The sequence below is a fragment of the Carassius carassius genome, chromosome 46 (genome assembly GCF_963082965.1).
Source record: "Carassius carassius chromosome 46, fCarCar2.1, whole genome shotgun sequence".
NCBI lineage: Eukaryota > Metazoa > Chordata > Actinopteri > Cypriniformes > Cyprinidae > Carassius > Carassius carassius.
Genome location: NC_081800.1, coordinates 24,354,922 through 24,368,646, shown reverse-complemented (window position 1 = coordinate 24,368,646; position 13,725 = coordinate 24,354,922). Strand labels below are relative to the sequence as shown.

Below are 13,725 nucleotides of genomic sequence, written 5' to 3'. Positions count from 1 at the left end.
AGATTTTTAATGGGGTTTAAGTCTGGGCTCTGACTATAGGCCATGCAAAGACATTCACCTTTTTATCCTTCTACCACTACGTGCTCAGTTTTGCTGTGTGCTTTGGGTCATTGTCATGATTGAAGGTAAATCTTCTTCCCATTGACAACTTTCTGGCAGAGGACAGCAAATTTTGATGAATTTGATGGTGTTTTGCCCCATCCATTTTTCCTTCTATCCTGACAAGTGCTGCTGCTGCAGAGAAACACCCCCAGAACAGGAGATCACCAGCTCCATGCTTTACAGCAGGAATGCTGTTATTAGGTTGGTGAGCTGGATTGGATTTCCACCAGACATATCGTTTGGTGTTGAGAAGTCATTTGCCTCAAAAGTCTTCAATGTGTGTTTTGGCAAAGCTCAGTCGTGACTGCTGTCCTTTCTTGAGGAGTGGCTTTTTTTCTTGCAACCTTCCCATACAAGCCACATTTGTGGAGAATTTGTGATATTGTTTTCACATGCACACAATGACCACTCTTTGTCGTGAATTCCTGCAGTTGCTTCAGAGTTGCTTTCGGCCTCTCTGTCGCCTCTCTGAACAGTTTTCTCCTGATCTTTCATCCAGTTTGGAGTGACGTCCTGATCCAGGGTGGGTCTGTGCTGTACCAGGTTCCTTGCATTTCTCAATAGACTTCACTGTGCTTCTAGACATTGATAAAGTCTTTAGCATGTTTTTGTGCCTGTCCACAACTTTTGACAGTGCCTTGCCTCCTATAGTTGATTGTTTGCTTCAGTTGCACTACCGAGCACAGCTGATCACAGTTGAGAGTCAAATGATCTGTTGTACCATTGAGAAGGTGATCAGCACCTGATTGAGTTTACGAGTCATTTTTAGGAGGGGGGGGGGGGGGGGTGATCGTATTACTCAGTGATTCCGTTTTTTTTTTTTTATGACATGTTGGTGTTTTTATATTTACTTGGATGCTATCTGTTGCACTTATAAATTGTATTCAGTATATACAGTTGGAAAAAACAAAAACTGTCCATCTTCAGCAAGATGTGATTATATGTAACTGTGCATATACATATACTGGTGCTATATATGTGCACACACATAAGCTAATTTCATATAAATAAATACATACATGTAGGTTCATATGTAACAAAAAAAAAAATCGATAGATAGACCGTTTCAGTGTTTGCAGTGAGCTGGTCCTCTGAAGTTCCTCTGAAAGTCAGCATCTCAAGATAAGTGAATGGCCTTTCATTATTTTTCATCACAAACTGTCTGCATAGTCTGCATTTGACAGTTCCCAAAGGAACCATACACCAGGTTTAAACCATGTTTGATATTTAACAAATTGTGTGTAAATGCATTTTACACATGCTAGTGTAGAATGATAGATGTTATGAAGTATAGATCTGGCTCAATATGGATTTTACTCCAAATAAAATTTGTAAACACTAGACCTTTTTATTCTAATCTACACAATAAGCTCACAATGGCATTGTGCCTGCAAGAATGTTAAACCTCCAGCCGCTTTCTCTGGTTTTGCAATTCAGTGGTATTTCCAGATTTTAGTATGGTCTTATGTGTCAGCTGGCACAAATTGCTCTGGAGCAATGAGATCCAGCCTTTTCCTGAAAGCTACAAGTAGTTTATATACATTTTTACACCTCCGCTTCTATTTATAATACATTTCAAATGGACAAAGAGCAAACTATAAAATATGTATTGTTTGTTGCTTGTGAAGTTTGTTTAGATCCCATACGAAAGTATGAAGAAATCAGACAAAAATAAATAAATAAATAAAAAAGTATTACATTTGCATTGCTTTTTGATTGTATTCAGAGCATGAAAATAGTATCGACTGCAAATGAATTGTCAAATGTGTGAATATGAGATACAAACATAAACATTTCTGCATCATTTATTACATATTATTAGTAATGCAACTTAAAAAAAAAAAAATTGTGGATGTTAAAATCATGAAGTAGATGACGAATAATAAACTGAAGTTGATCACAGTATCAACACTGACCATAAGTACTAGTAACAGTGATATATATATAGTTCAGGCATAAAACTATAGTTGTGTTGTTTATTGGTTGCGGCTTTTGTTTAGATTCCATATAACAATATAAGAAACCAGGCCAAGAAGGCAAACAAACTATATTTCATTTAAACTGTCATTGCGAGTGAGAGTATAGTCTTGTTCGATGAGGAATGTTCAAATGTGTGAAAATGGAAAAAAAAATCAAAACAATTTTTGTAAGGCTTCAACATACAGTAGCATTTTACAGATGCTTTTCCATTCGTATAACATTGATCCGGCCCAGTTTTGATACCAAATGGTAAGCGTGTGTGTTGCTGTTCACAGACGTCACAATAAAGCCAAGTTTGCGGAAAAGCGAAAGAGCTGCGGTTTGCGGGGAGCTGATCTTTACGATAACTCGAGAAAGTCCCTGCTCCTTGCAAAACTCCACGGCCGTTTCGACCAGCTGGGTTCCCAGACCTTTACATCTCTGGTTGAAGGACACGACCAACTGAAACACCTCTAGAGCCGGTCCGTCGCCCGCATCTGCGTCCCATACGTCACTCTTCACCGCAGCCAGCAGCCCGGCAACCTTTGACTTCCCGTTCACCTCCATCTCCACCACCCAGAATCCATTCGCCTGGCTATCCATGAAGTTGGCCTGAATGTCAGCCATTTCGGTGTCTAGCTTCCTCCTGAGGGAGGCATCGTAAATCTCGTGACAGCAATAGTAGACCAAACAAGCCCAGGCTCCTGCGAAGAGCACGGCCAGGAAGTATGAGGATCCTCCGAGCACATATCCAGCCACGGAGACGCTGAGGGTCATGCCGATGTGGTCCGGATGACTCATGGCTTTGAAGAAAGCTGGGTAGACGTGCTCCAGAATCCCAAAGCGGAAGAGAGAGACAATAGCTGACTTATCTGTGGGCTTGTAGGGCCTGATTATACTCTTCACTGCAAGAGAGGTACAAAAAAACAGGGATTCAATTTGATTCTGACAACTTCAGTCATGCAGAGTTATAGGCAGGAGGATGCAAGTACAGAAAGAATGCTTATAATTAAAACCAGGGTTATTATAATTAACTTGGACCATGACAACAGTTTCATAATTTGATAAAATTTTAAGGAGTTTAAGGTTTGTAGAATTCTAAGTTGATGTTTGTTTCTGCTATTTGTTATGGCAACATTATACATTTTCATGTAGTTTAAGCATATGTACTAAAAAGTTACAGCAATGCAAACTATGTAGACATTTAAAAATGAATAAAAATTATAAATACAAATATAAATACAAATTACAAAGCACATAAAAAATGAAAGTGCAAATAAAAAATGTTAAATAAATAAATCTAATTCAAAATATGAACAACAACTTTCATATATAAATTTACAAATACTTTAGTAAATGAGATTAAAATAAAATACTAAAAAATAAAAACTGAAACTTAATGGAAACTTTATACATTATATTTAATAAAATAATAAAAAAACATAATAATGACAATCCCACAACAAAATAACAAACATAAACAAAAATAAAAATGCAGACAGAAAACATAAAAATTAGATCTACTTCAAAATTGTAACAAAAGTTATAATGCTGTATTAATGAAGCTAAAATAACTAATAACTAAAACTTAATAAAATATGTAATAAAATAATAAATGACAAATATACAAGTTTTAACTAAAAAAAAACTATAAAAAATTAAATGCTAATTGAAAATATTAACAAAAATTATCATAGTGAATCAATGATACTAAAATAACATTTAAAAATATAAACATGAATTATCAGCATCAAAATAATGTTTGGTCATGTGTTTCACAGCTGAGAAGAGCAAATGAAGCCTTAATTTACAAAGGTGAAGCATTTCAAAACTAATCTAAATAAATAAAAAAGTTAATATGTGAAATGTGTAAAATTCTATGAGATTTAATTGAAAATAATCACATATGAATAAAATCATAATATACTTAATTGAATAAATTAAAAAATATTTTTTTTTAAATAAGATTATTTTCAATATATTGATTATTTATTCTTTTTTTTTCTTTCTTTTTTGTTGAATGTCTGTATGTTTTATACGATCAACAAACTTCAGACATTATAATAAAAGAATGTTTCACAATTGGGAAACATGACATTCAGTGTGAACCCCCTCAACAGCCTGAATCTGAAAAATGATGAATTGTGCCGCAGCAAACTGCAATTTTAATAATACGCCATAGCATAAGCTTTTCCAGTCCTTGTATGATAATTGCATTAGCACCTTTGACACACCTTTGAGACACATTCAGACAGAGAAAAAGTTCACTTACAGCTGCTTTTCTGTTCCATCGCTGCTGTTCAACGCTTTACCTCCTCGCTCAATCTGTGAACTTTAGCACAGTATGAGACAAATACCCATTTACAGAGCAGCTTAGGGAAAGAAATGGAGCATGTTCAACACACTCACACACACACACAGAGGACCACTCATACATGTCCCAAGCACTTATTCATTTATTAGATTTCAAACTATCCATCATTTTGATGTTTTGTTTTCTAAAGATCAAAATCCACCTATTAGTCATAATTACCAGAAATTAAAACATGATTATGATTAAAGAAATTGACAAATATTTGTAATTGAGATATAAACTCAAAAACATTATCAATAATTTATTGAATTTGAGCCACAAATATGACAAATAACTTTGCAATTGTGAGATACTGTATAAGAGCATATTGTGAGATATAAAACCAAAAATATACCAGTTAACTTTGCAGTTGTGAGATATAAAGCTTATTGTGAGTAATAAAGCCAAAAATATAACAAACAATGTTGAAATTTAGATATAAAGTCATATTATGAGATACAGTATATAAAATCATAAATACAAGACATAATTTTCTGAATTGTCAGATAAAGTAAAATGTGCAAAAATATAACAAATAACTTTGTAACTGAGATATAAAATCATAAATATGAGAAGTTACTTGCAACTGAGATGTAAAGTCATGCTGTGAGATGTGAAATCACGAATATGAAAAATAACTTTGCAATTGTAAGATATAAACTCTTATTCTGAAATATAAAGCTAGAATTTAAAGGAAGAGTTACAATTGTGAGATATACTGTAACAAACCTTTTTAAGCAATAAGAGATTACAAAACCATTTTAAGCCGGGATTGTTGACTGCATGGTCCTCACACTGTAGCTGATTGTTACATATGGATAGCCAGCCACACATATACTCATATTCAGCGTCTCGCTAGTATTTCATCAAATCAGCTCTATAATCTTGGCCTGACTGTGTAATGAGGTCCTCATATGCCTCGCTGGATCAGACATGGAGCTGCATATCTCAGTGACTTTGTAGGGCTGCTAAATGTGACCTGGGTTTTAATCGCAAGAGTTCAGATTAACTAACTAGAGACATTTAATAAGAGCTGTTAAAGATTCATCACACCCAATACACTAGACTCAAACATATAGGCTGTGGTGCATATATATATATATCTGGCTTATCAACCGAATATATGATTTTTTTTTTTTTTTTTTTTGGTGTGTCCTATAGTAAGAATAACAATACACAGGTTTTCAACAACATGAAGAATATTCACGTTTTTTGAGTGAACTGTCGCTTTAAGCATAAATGAAGAAATTCCGTTATTGAAAACAGTTCAGTGAAATCACAGATAGATGATTTTCGTGAATGATGTGGCTTCAAGGGCAATGACAATGACTCGGAAAGCACTCTGAGGCTTCTAGGGCCTTCGGGCACCTTACATGAGATTTAAATTAGAAATCCTTTAGTTCGTTCTGTGGTGCCATGGACACATAAATTACACCTGATTGCTTGTCGCTCAATCACGCTGCATGCTACAGAGGACAGACAGCTTGCCAACCCATGCACTTCATTTAGTAACCGGATTAGTGTGCATGTTTTACATTACAGGGGAGACTGGGGCTAGTTGTCTTGTCACATAGGGAAGTTGCACCAGTGGCTGTATTTCAATAACTATAAGAGTTTGAGTCAAGTGATTTATGTATTTGGAATGTGCATAAAAATTCCATGCATAACAAACTAATAAACTTAATGTGGTGCATATTTATCAATGCATAAGATTTCTGTAATAGTACTCATAAACTGAAAGTGTTTTAGATGCACAATAGCCAGGTTTATCATCAGTAAATCCAAATCTCATATTTTAGTGTTAAACTGTATATTGCTTATTCCACATTTAGCCATATTTTAGCCATGCTTATACTTTTTAACTTTTTTTTTATCACAATTAACAGATTTATGCAGATTATAGGCAATCTGAATAAATGCATTTTAATAAATGCATAGAAAATCAAATAGATCCAAATAGATAAAACTATAATAAAACTGATTTTTGAGTGCAGAAATATATTTCTAACCTGATACATATGAAAATGAAATATAAAATTGAAAGACATATTAGGACACATAAAATCACACATGTAACAAAACTTTTTATTTGTGATATATAGTCACAGCTATTACAAATAACTTTGCATTTGTAACATATAAAGTCAAAAATGACGAACAATTGCAAATGTGAAGAAGTCTTATTGTGAACCTGACAAATATGCTTTACATGAGATTTACTAATTTATTATAAGCCTTTGTAAACCAAATGGATGTAAATATATAATGTACAATTTAAATACATAAACCAATGTAGGTTTTTGTGTGACAACATGCCCCAATGTATTAAACCAACTGTTCAATACACTGTTAGAAATCCCTCATTTTTACTAGACAGTTAATTTTCACTTTTCATCATTACATCTCTTCTGTTAATATTAGCTAAGTTTCAATTGTTCGTCAGTCTACTGTACGGTGGGCCTGAGCCTGGCCAGCCCAGTGTTAAAAGATTTAACGTTACCTTTCACCTCCATTTATAAGCACATAAAATGCACTCCGATCTCAAAATCTCACTGGAATAAATACACGCAATTGCTGTTAAGCTATGATAGCATTTCACAAACCCATGTGCTTTCTGAATATGTCCCGATATATTTATGTTCAGAAATCCAGTGACCTATTTAAGGACACGAATTTCAACAAGAACATTGCAAATGTATCTCTTTGTTTGTGTGTGTGAGTGTGTGTGTCTGTGTGTTTATTTATAGAGTGTCTTAAAGCTCCCTGCTATTCTAACTATATTTTAACCTCTAATTATATGGTAATGATTTATATGAAGCGACTACACAAGGATCATTCTTTATTCCAGATCTTAACATTGTCAAGTGTTTTTGTGACGTTAAAGTGGTTCATTCAACACATGGATCACCCCACGTTCATTCTGTTTGTGACACTGGAATGAAGTGATTTAAAAGGAATAGGTAACAGCAAAAAAAAAAAAAACTAAACAATTACTCGCATTCAAACCTTCATGAATTTCTTTCTTCTGTGGAACACAAAAGGAGAATCTTTTTCCATGCATTTACAGTGGAAGGGGACCAGTGATTTAATGCTTCAAAAAAGCAAAAGCTCCAACATAACAACGAAACAAATGACTCATGCTCTAAAGTTTTCTGTTGATGTATTACAGCTTAACAGACCTAAAGAGTCTCATTCACTGACAGTCTTGACATTCACATTTGCTCTACTTGATGCATCATAAGTTCAAAATTTGTTGCTGAGACAAGTAGTAATTATTATTTTGAGTCCAAGACTCCAAACTTTTCAATGAATCATTAAATTGGACCGGTCTGAATGATCCATTCGATTTAATGTTCCAGTCAAGGAAGGGTGTACATCACATACGTTTTTGTGTAATGATAAAAATCCTTACATGCAGAATGTAGGTCAGAAGTATGGGAGTTTCCGCCACAAAATAAAAAAGGTAATTATGACTTATATATAGTGTGCATACAGAAGTCATATAGGCCACTTTTGATACTTTTATGGTCACTTTGCATCCTTTTTGAAGCTTGAAAGCACCAGGCCCCATTAATTATAATTGCATGGAAAACAAAACATGAACATTAGTCCAAAATGTCTGTGCAGTAAAGGCAGTCATAAAGGTTTGGAACAATAGTAAAAGATGACAAAATGTTATCTTTGTATGTGAACTTCTGCATCTCTTTCTAACTTTTGCTCATGGTCTCTGCTGTACACACTCACAGCTGTTCACATAAATATTCCCTTTCCCTCTCTCTTCTGTTTTTGACACTTAAGTTCTTAAAATACAGAGTCTCACAATAGAAAAACTAACAAAACATTGAATGCTTAACTTTTTTTCCCTCTGGAGCTTCTTTTCCTTTTCTTCCCTGTAATGCTAATTATTTTTGGGGTAGTTAATGAGTTTTGCACTGAAATCTTGGGAGATAATTAAAAGCAACTTGCTGTTTACCAAATAATGATGAAACTCAGCTCCTGTAATATAAACACATTATTTTCCACAATATCTGCCCTAAAATAAAGAATTTAGAACTTTTTGTAAAAAAAGAATCTTTAGTTAAAGTAAATAATGCTACAAATAACTAAATTACCTCATTTTTAAAGAAATTTTTAGGTTAATTCATGCTGTAGAGCAATGTTAACAACAGACATTATTTTACACATAATTTGAAAACAGCTATTATAAAAAGCCAGAAGAATTTCCCATGGGATACCATGACATCTTTTCACAGAAAATGTACTGAAATATTAAATGCAATTTGATATTTTACTATCTAATAGCATGTTCAAGTGTCCAAATACTTTCTGGGGCTGTTACAGCTTCCAGAATGTACAGTGATGGAGTAATATTAGTTGGCGGATGACACAATGAGACTGTGAGATGGTGAATTATGTCGTTTGTTTTGATATGTGAGCAGCACAGGTTGTTGTGACATCGTCTTGAGCAATAAACCCACGGATGTCAGGTAAGATTGAATTTCCGCTGCGGTGAGACGGCTTTTCTTACACCTGCTTAAATCAATAACGGCCCTCATGAATCGCGGAGGAAGCTGAGGGTCAAGGGACTCTTGATGTTTTGAGAATAATTTAAAGCATGTCGATGAATTTGGAATTCCTCTCCAGTGACACCCCTTTTCTGTATTACCTTTAATCAGATCTTGAGCAAATCGTGTTAGTTTTGGTGAGAGTTGTGTTATACAACTATAAAACCAGACTAAAAGTATTTTTAAAACCAGTGATTAAAAGTAGTTCTAGACTAAATTGTACTGTCATAGATGGTTAACATGTGAGAAGCTTTTCAATCCAATTCCATGCAATATCAATGCAATTTAAAAGAAACATTTGGGGTATTGAGGTCTAATGCAAAACTGCAAAAATGCAGGTGCAAAAACTGTAATAATTTTCATTTTAAAAACTGACCTGCATTCAAACCCTTTTTGTAAGAAAATGCATTTATATTAAACTTTAAACCCTCTTTGCCCATGCAACCTTGTCATTGAACAAAGAATCAAATTATAATAAATAATTCAGCAACCACCTTTAATAGCTGCAATATACATCTGCCATTAAATTTGATCATGTCATGATCTCATTTATTTGGGAAAAAAACTCTCTTCTGCCTTTTTAAGGGTTAAAAGACTTTAAATAGTGCTATTCTATTTCTTTCACTTTCCTTATAAATGTCATTTAGAGATGTAGAGGAGTTTGTTTCTTCACCAGAACAGGTTCTGACAAAATTAGCATTCTAGCGTCAGAATGATAGTCCAAACATCTGATAAAAACACAATAATCCACACCACTCCAGTCCATCAGGTAACATCTTGTGAAGTCAAAAGCTGCGTGTTTGTAAAAGAAAAGAAAAATCCATCATTAAGGTGTGTTTATCTTAAAATGGTTGCTTCCGGCTAAAATAGTCATCTATCTATAATTTTGCTTTCTTGCATTAAAAAAGTCACCTGAATAAGGAGAGAAGTCTGCACAGATCAAAGAAAAAACAGTCCAAAACAGTTCTTAACAAATATGTGAGTGGATTTTGATGTGAGAGACAACAGGAGATGGCCTTTTTCACAGGAGGAAGTGTTATTGTGGATTATGGAGCCAGAAGTGATGATTTACATTTATTGATATTTACATGAAATTGAATACATTTATTGATGAACTGGAGTGGTGTGGATTACTTGTGGATTATTGTGATGTTTTTATCAGATGTTTGGACTCTCGTTCTGACGGCACCCATTCACTGCAGAGGATCCATTGCTGAGCAAGGGATGCAATGCAAAACTTTTACTACAAAAACAAAATCAAAAACAATATTCTTTGCATTGAAACACCAAACATTTATCTTAATAGTGACTTAACACAGAGCAGGGTCAACAGCTCTGAGAAACCATTAATGACAGCATCAGACAACATCCATTGCGGTCCAACATAACCTTCACAACAATGTGAGAATACATAGTTTAACACACTGCAAAAGTTCATAAAAAGCCTTAGTCACCATTCACTCTTATCGTATGTGATCGAAAAAAAAAAAGATGCAATGAAAGCGATTGGTGACTAAACGTTTACCATTTACCAACAAATTACAGGTTGCTGTAGTGTTCAGTAGAAGACTCAGATTCAGAATAGTGTCTTACTCAAACAGTGACATGAACAACATTATCCAAGTTAAAAAGATTTACCCAAAGTTCAAGTATTGATATATTCCTTTTTCCTTCCTGACAATAACACACGTTCTCTCTCGCTCTGTCTCTCTCTCTCTCTCTCTCTCTCTCACACACACACACACACACACACGCACACGCAAACACACACAAACTTAAAAGACCAAGAAAAATAATAATCATTACCTTTTGTCATAACCTGGCAGCTACGAAATAAATGTAAAAAATAAATACATGCATACATACACAACGACAATAAATAACGATGGAAAAATTTACTTATCCTCTTGATTTGAATTGGAAATTTAATTAAACAATTTAAGTGATATAGGCAGACAAAGTCTGTGATAAACAATAGTATAATTTAATCCAAAAGGAAACATTCAGCACTTATAAGTGAGTAGTTGGAGGCTAAATAAGTCACAATTTGAACAGATTATAATATACTTTAAAGTTCAAACTATGGTAAAAAGTAGTGTTTTTTTTGATTGTTTGTTTTTTTTGTCATTTTGAACCATGTAATGATTGTACACACACACACACACACACACACACACAAACAGGTTGAGTCCGGGGTGAGAGGGGTCTTTGATGATGTTACCTGCCAGTTTCTTCACTCTGGAGTTGTACAAGTCCTGAAGACTGGGCAGGTGCACACCAATGATCCTTTCTGCGGTCCTAACAATCCACTGCAGACTTCTTGCTGGCTGACAGTTATAGAAGAGCCCAGAACCGACTCAGTAACAGCAGAGTAAAACTGTGTCATCTGTGCCTGGGACAGGTTGAACTTTTTCAGCTGATGAAGGAAGTACAGCCTCAGCTGGGCCATTTTCACAATGGAGTCCCACTTCAGGTTCTGAGAGTGGTGCCCAGGAACCTGAATGAGTCCACGGCAGCCACAGTGCTGTTCATGATGGTGAGCAGGGGGGTTTCTCCTGAAGTCCACGGTCATCTCCACAGTTTTGAGCGCGTTCAGCTACAGGTTGTTGTGACCACACCAGACAGCCAGCTCTTTAACCTTCTGTCTGTAAGCAAACTCGTCACTGTCCAAAATGAGGCCGATGACTGTAGTGTCGTCTGCAAACTTCAGGAGCTTGACAGAGGGGTCTTTAGAGGTGCAGTCATTTGTGTAGAGGGAGAAGAGCAGTGGGGAGAGAACACAGCCCTGAGGAGCTCCAGTTGTGATGGTGCAGGTGTTGGATGTGAGTTTTCCCAGCCTCAGACTATCCTGACCTACCATGTGTATTAGCCACACAGGCACACCATATGAGAAACAATTGCATGGAATATATGTATTAAATTATCTATAGGCTACATGTGTGTATGGTGAAATTCCGGATATAGCCCCATCACCTTTAAAATGCATATTTTTCATTTTCCTGGCAGCCAAGTCCAAATGCCGTAATATGCGTGACTCCATGAGTTGAGGGTTAAGACACCAGCTCACCAGCGGGTAAATTAGTGATGTGTTACATACATTTCAGCCTAATTCAGTTCTACAGAACCTTGTGAGACTAGCCTCTATGCAGCCTCGCAAGTGGCGGAAGATAGAGCTTTACTGGGAATAATTTTGAGCAAGAAAACACGTCTAATTTAGTTGAGTAATGCGAAGTAAAGCTAGCATTGAACAATGAAGCATTGCACTTCATCTTCAATAAGCACTCGCCTCACAGGCACTATGTAGGAAGCCAATAAAAGCCTGAAACAATTGAGTCGCTGTAGATTGAGGGGACACAAAAGCTGGCTGGAAGCATTATACTGCTATTCGATGGCGGTCTCTTCCCCTCCGGGAGAATAAGGACACAATGTGGACAGTCAAGCAGCTCCAAACTCCATCTATCATACTTAAGATAAAAGCCACCCACCTATGTCTGTTCAACCACATGCAGGGATATTCTGAGGTTTACGGAAACACTCTGAAACGACACAAAGGACCAGAGCTGTCACCGTTACAGCGATCTTTCTAAAGGAGAGCTGCATTTGTGTGTGTGGCACCTTGGTTTTGTTTAAGTGGAATTGTCGGCTGGGTACACTGTCGAATTTCCATGAACGGAGACGCTCAGGTGACGCTGTATTAATAATTGATGGAGGAAAGTGAAAGTACACTCTGAGGATCAGAGTTCACAGGTGCTCACAGAAGTTTGTGAGTGGATCTTCTCCGCTAAAGCACAACAAACCTGATGTTTTTGCTATTTCTGGATACGGTAAAAGCCACAAACCTCTGCGGCTTGCGCTGAAGTGGACACTCAGCAGGACTGCACTTACACCCACCCTAAAATGCATTCAAAATCAGTTTAGTCCATAAGGTAATTAACTTGCCTGAATAGATGCAAGGGGCAGCGCTCTAACAAGTACTGAGAAATTATGCATAATTATAGGTTATGTGTCAAAATTTGACTTAATTACATGTCCTAACCAAAACCATTTAGCCTACTTGAGTGAAAAGTAAAAGAGGCTCCATTTAACTGTACTTAAAAGTTATTCTCAGTGTCTTAATTATAAATACAGAAATCTTTTACCTGATACTGCAATCACATCATACTCAAATTAAATGTTAAATTGAGTGCTGCAGGTATGACATGTTTTTGTAGGCCACAAGTGCATTCGAGCACTTCCAGTTCCAAAATTAATGTGTTCTTGGTTTAATGCCCATAATAAGATCTGTGGTTAGCAAGGGTGTAGAATTTAGTAGAAATGCTAGGGACATGTCCCAACCAATATTCAGCAACTACTAAATTGTCTGTGACGAGTGGGCTGGTGGAGTAAATGATAATGAGTGAGGAGCTCCAGAAGATTAAAAGGAGGAGTGACGACAGTGAAGGACGAGAGAGGACCAGGCCTGGGACATTTTAGTTGTGTTTTTGTTTGTTTGTGTGGCAGTCATCTGTCAGGGGCTGCTGCTTAAGGCTTGAATACACTACACAATTTTTGCCCTGATTTTCCGCCAATTTAATGTCTGGAGAAGTTGACGCTAGTTGCCGTAATTCAGAGCCAGTCTGGAGATTTGAGTAGGATATAGTAGGGATGCTATAACATGTCCCTACATGGTTGCATGGTTTTAAAATCGGTTAAGATTCGGGTGCAGCCAGTTTAAACTATTTAGCAGCGACTGTAATGAAGTGTTAG

At 36.0% G+C, this 13,725-nt stretch overlaps 1 protein-coding gene across 1 annotated transcript; it reads right to left on the bottom strand.

Moving 5' to 3' along the window:
- Positions 1–1,941: 1,941 nt before the first annotated feature.
- On the bottom strand, positions 1,942–4,447 carry LOC132129604 (N-acetyltransferase family 8 member 7). Its single transcript, XM_059541241.1, has 2 exons — positions 4,334–4,447; positions 1,942–2,966 (listed from the first exon to the last, which is right to left on the bottom strand). Exons 1-2 carry the CDS (start codon positions 4,350–4,352, stop codon positions 2,275–2,277), a joined length of 711 nt encoding a protein of 236 aa, XP_059397224.1. The 5' UTR covers positions 4,353–4,447; the 3' UTR covers positions 1,942–2,274.
- Positions 4,448–13,725: the final 9,278 nt, after the last annotated feature.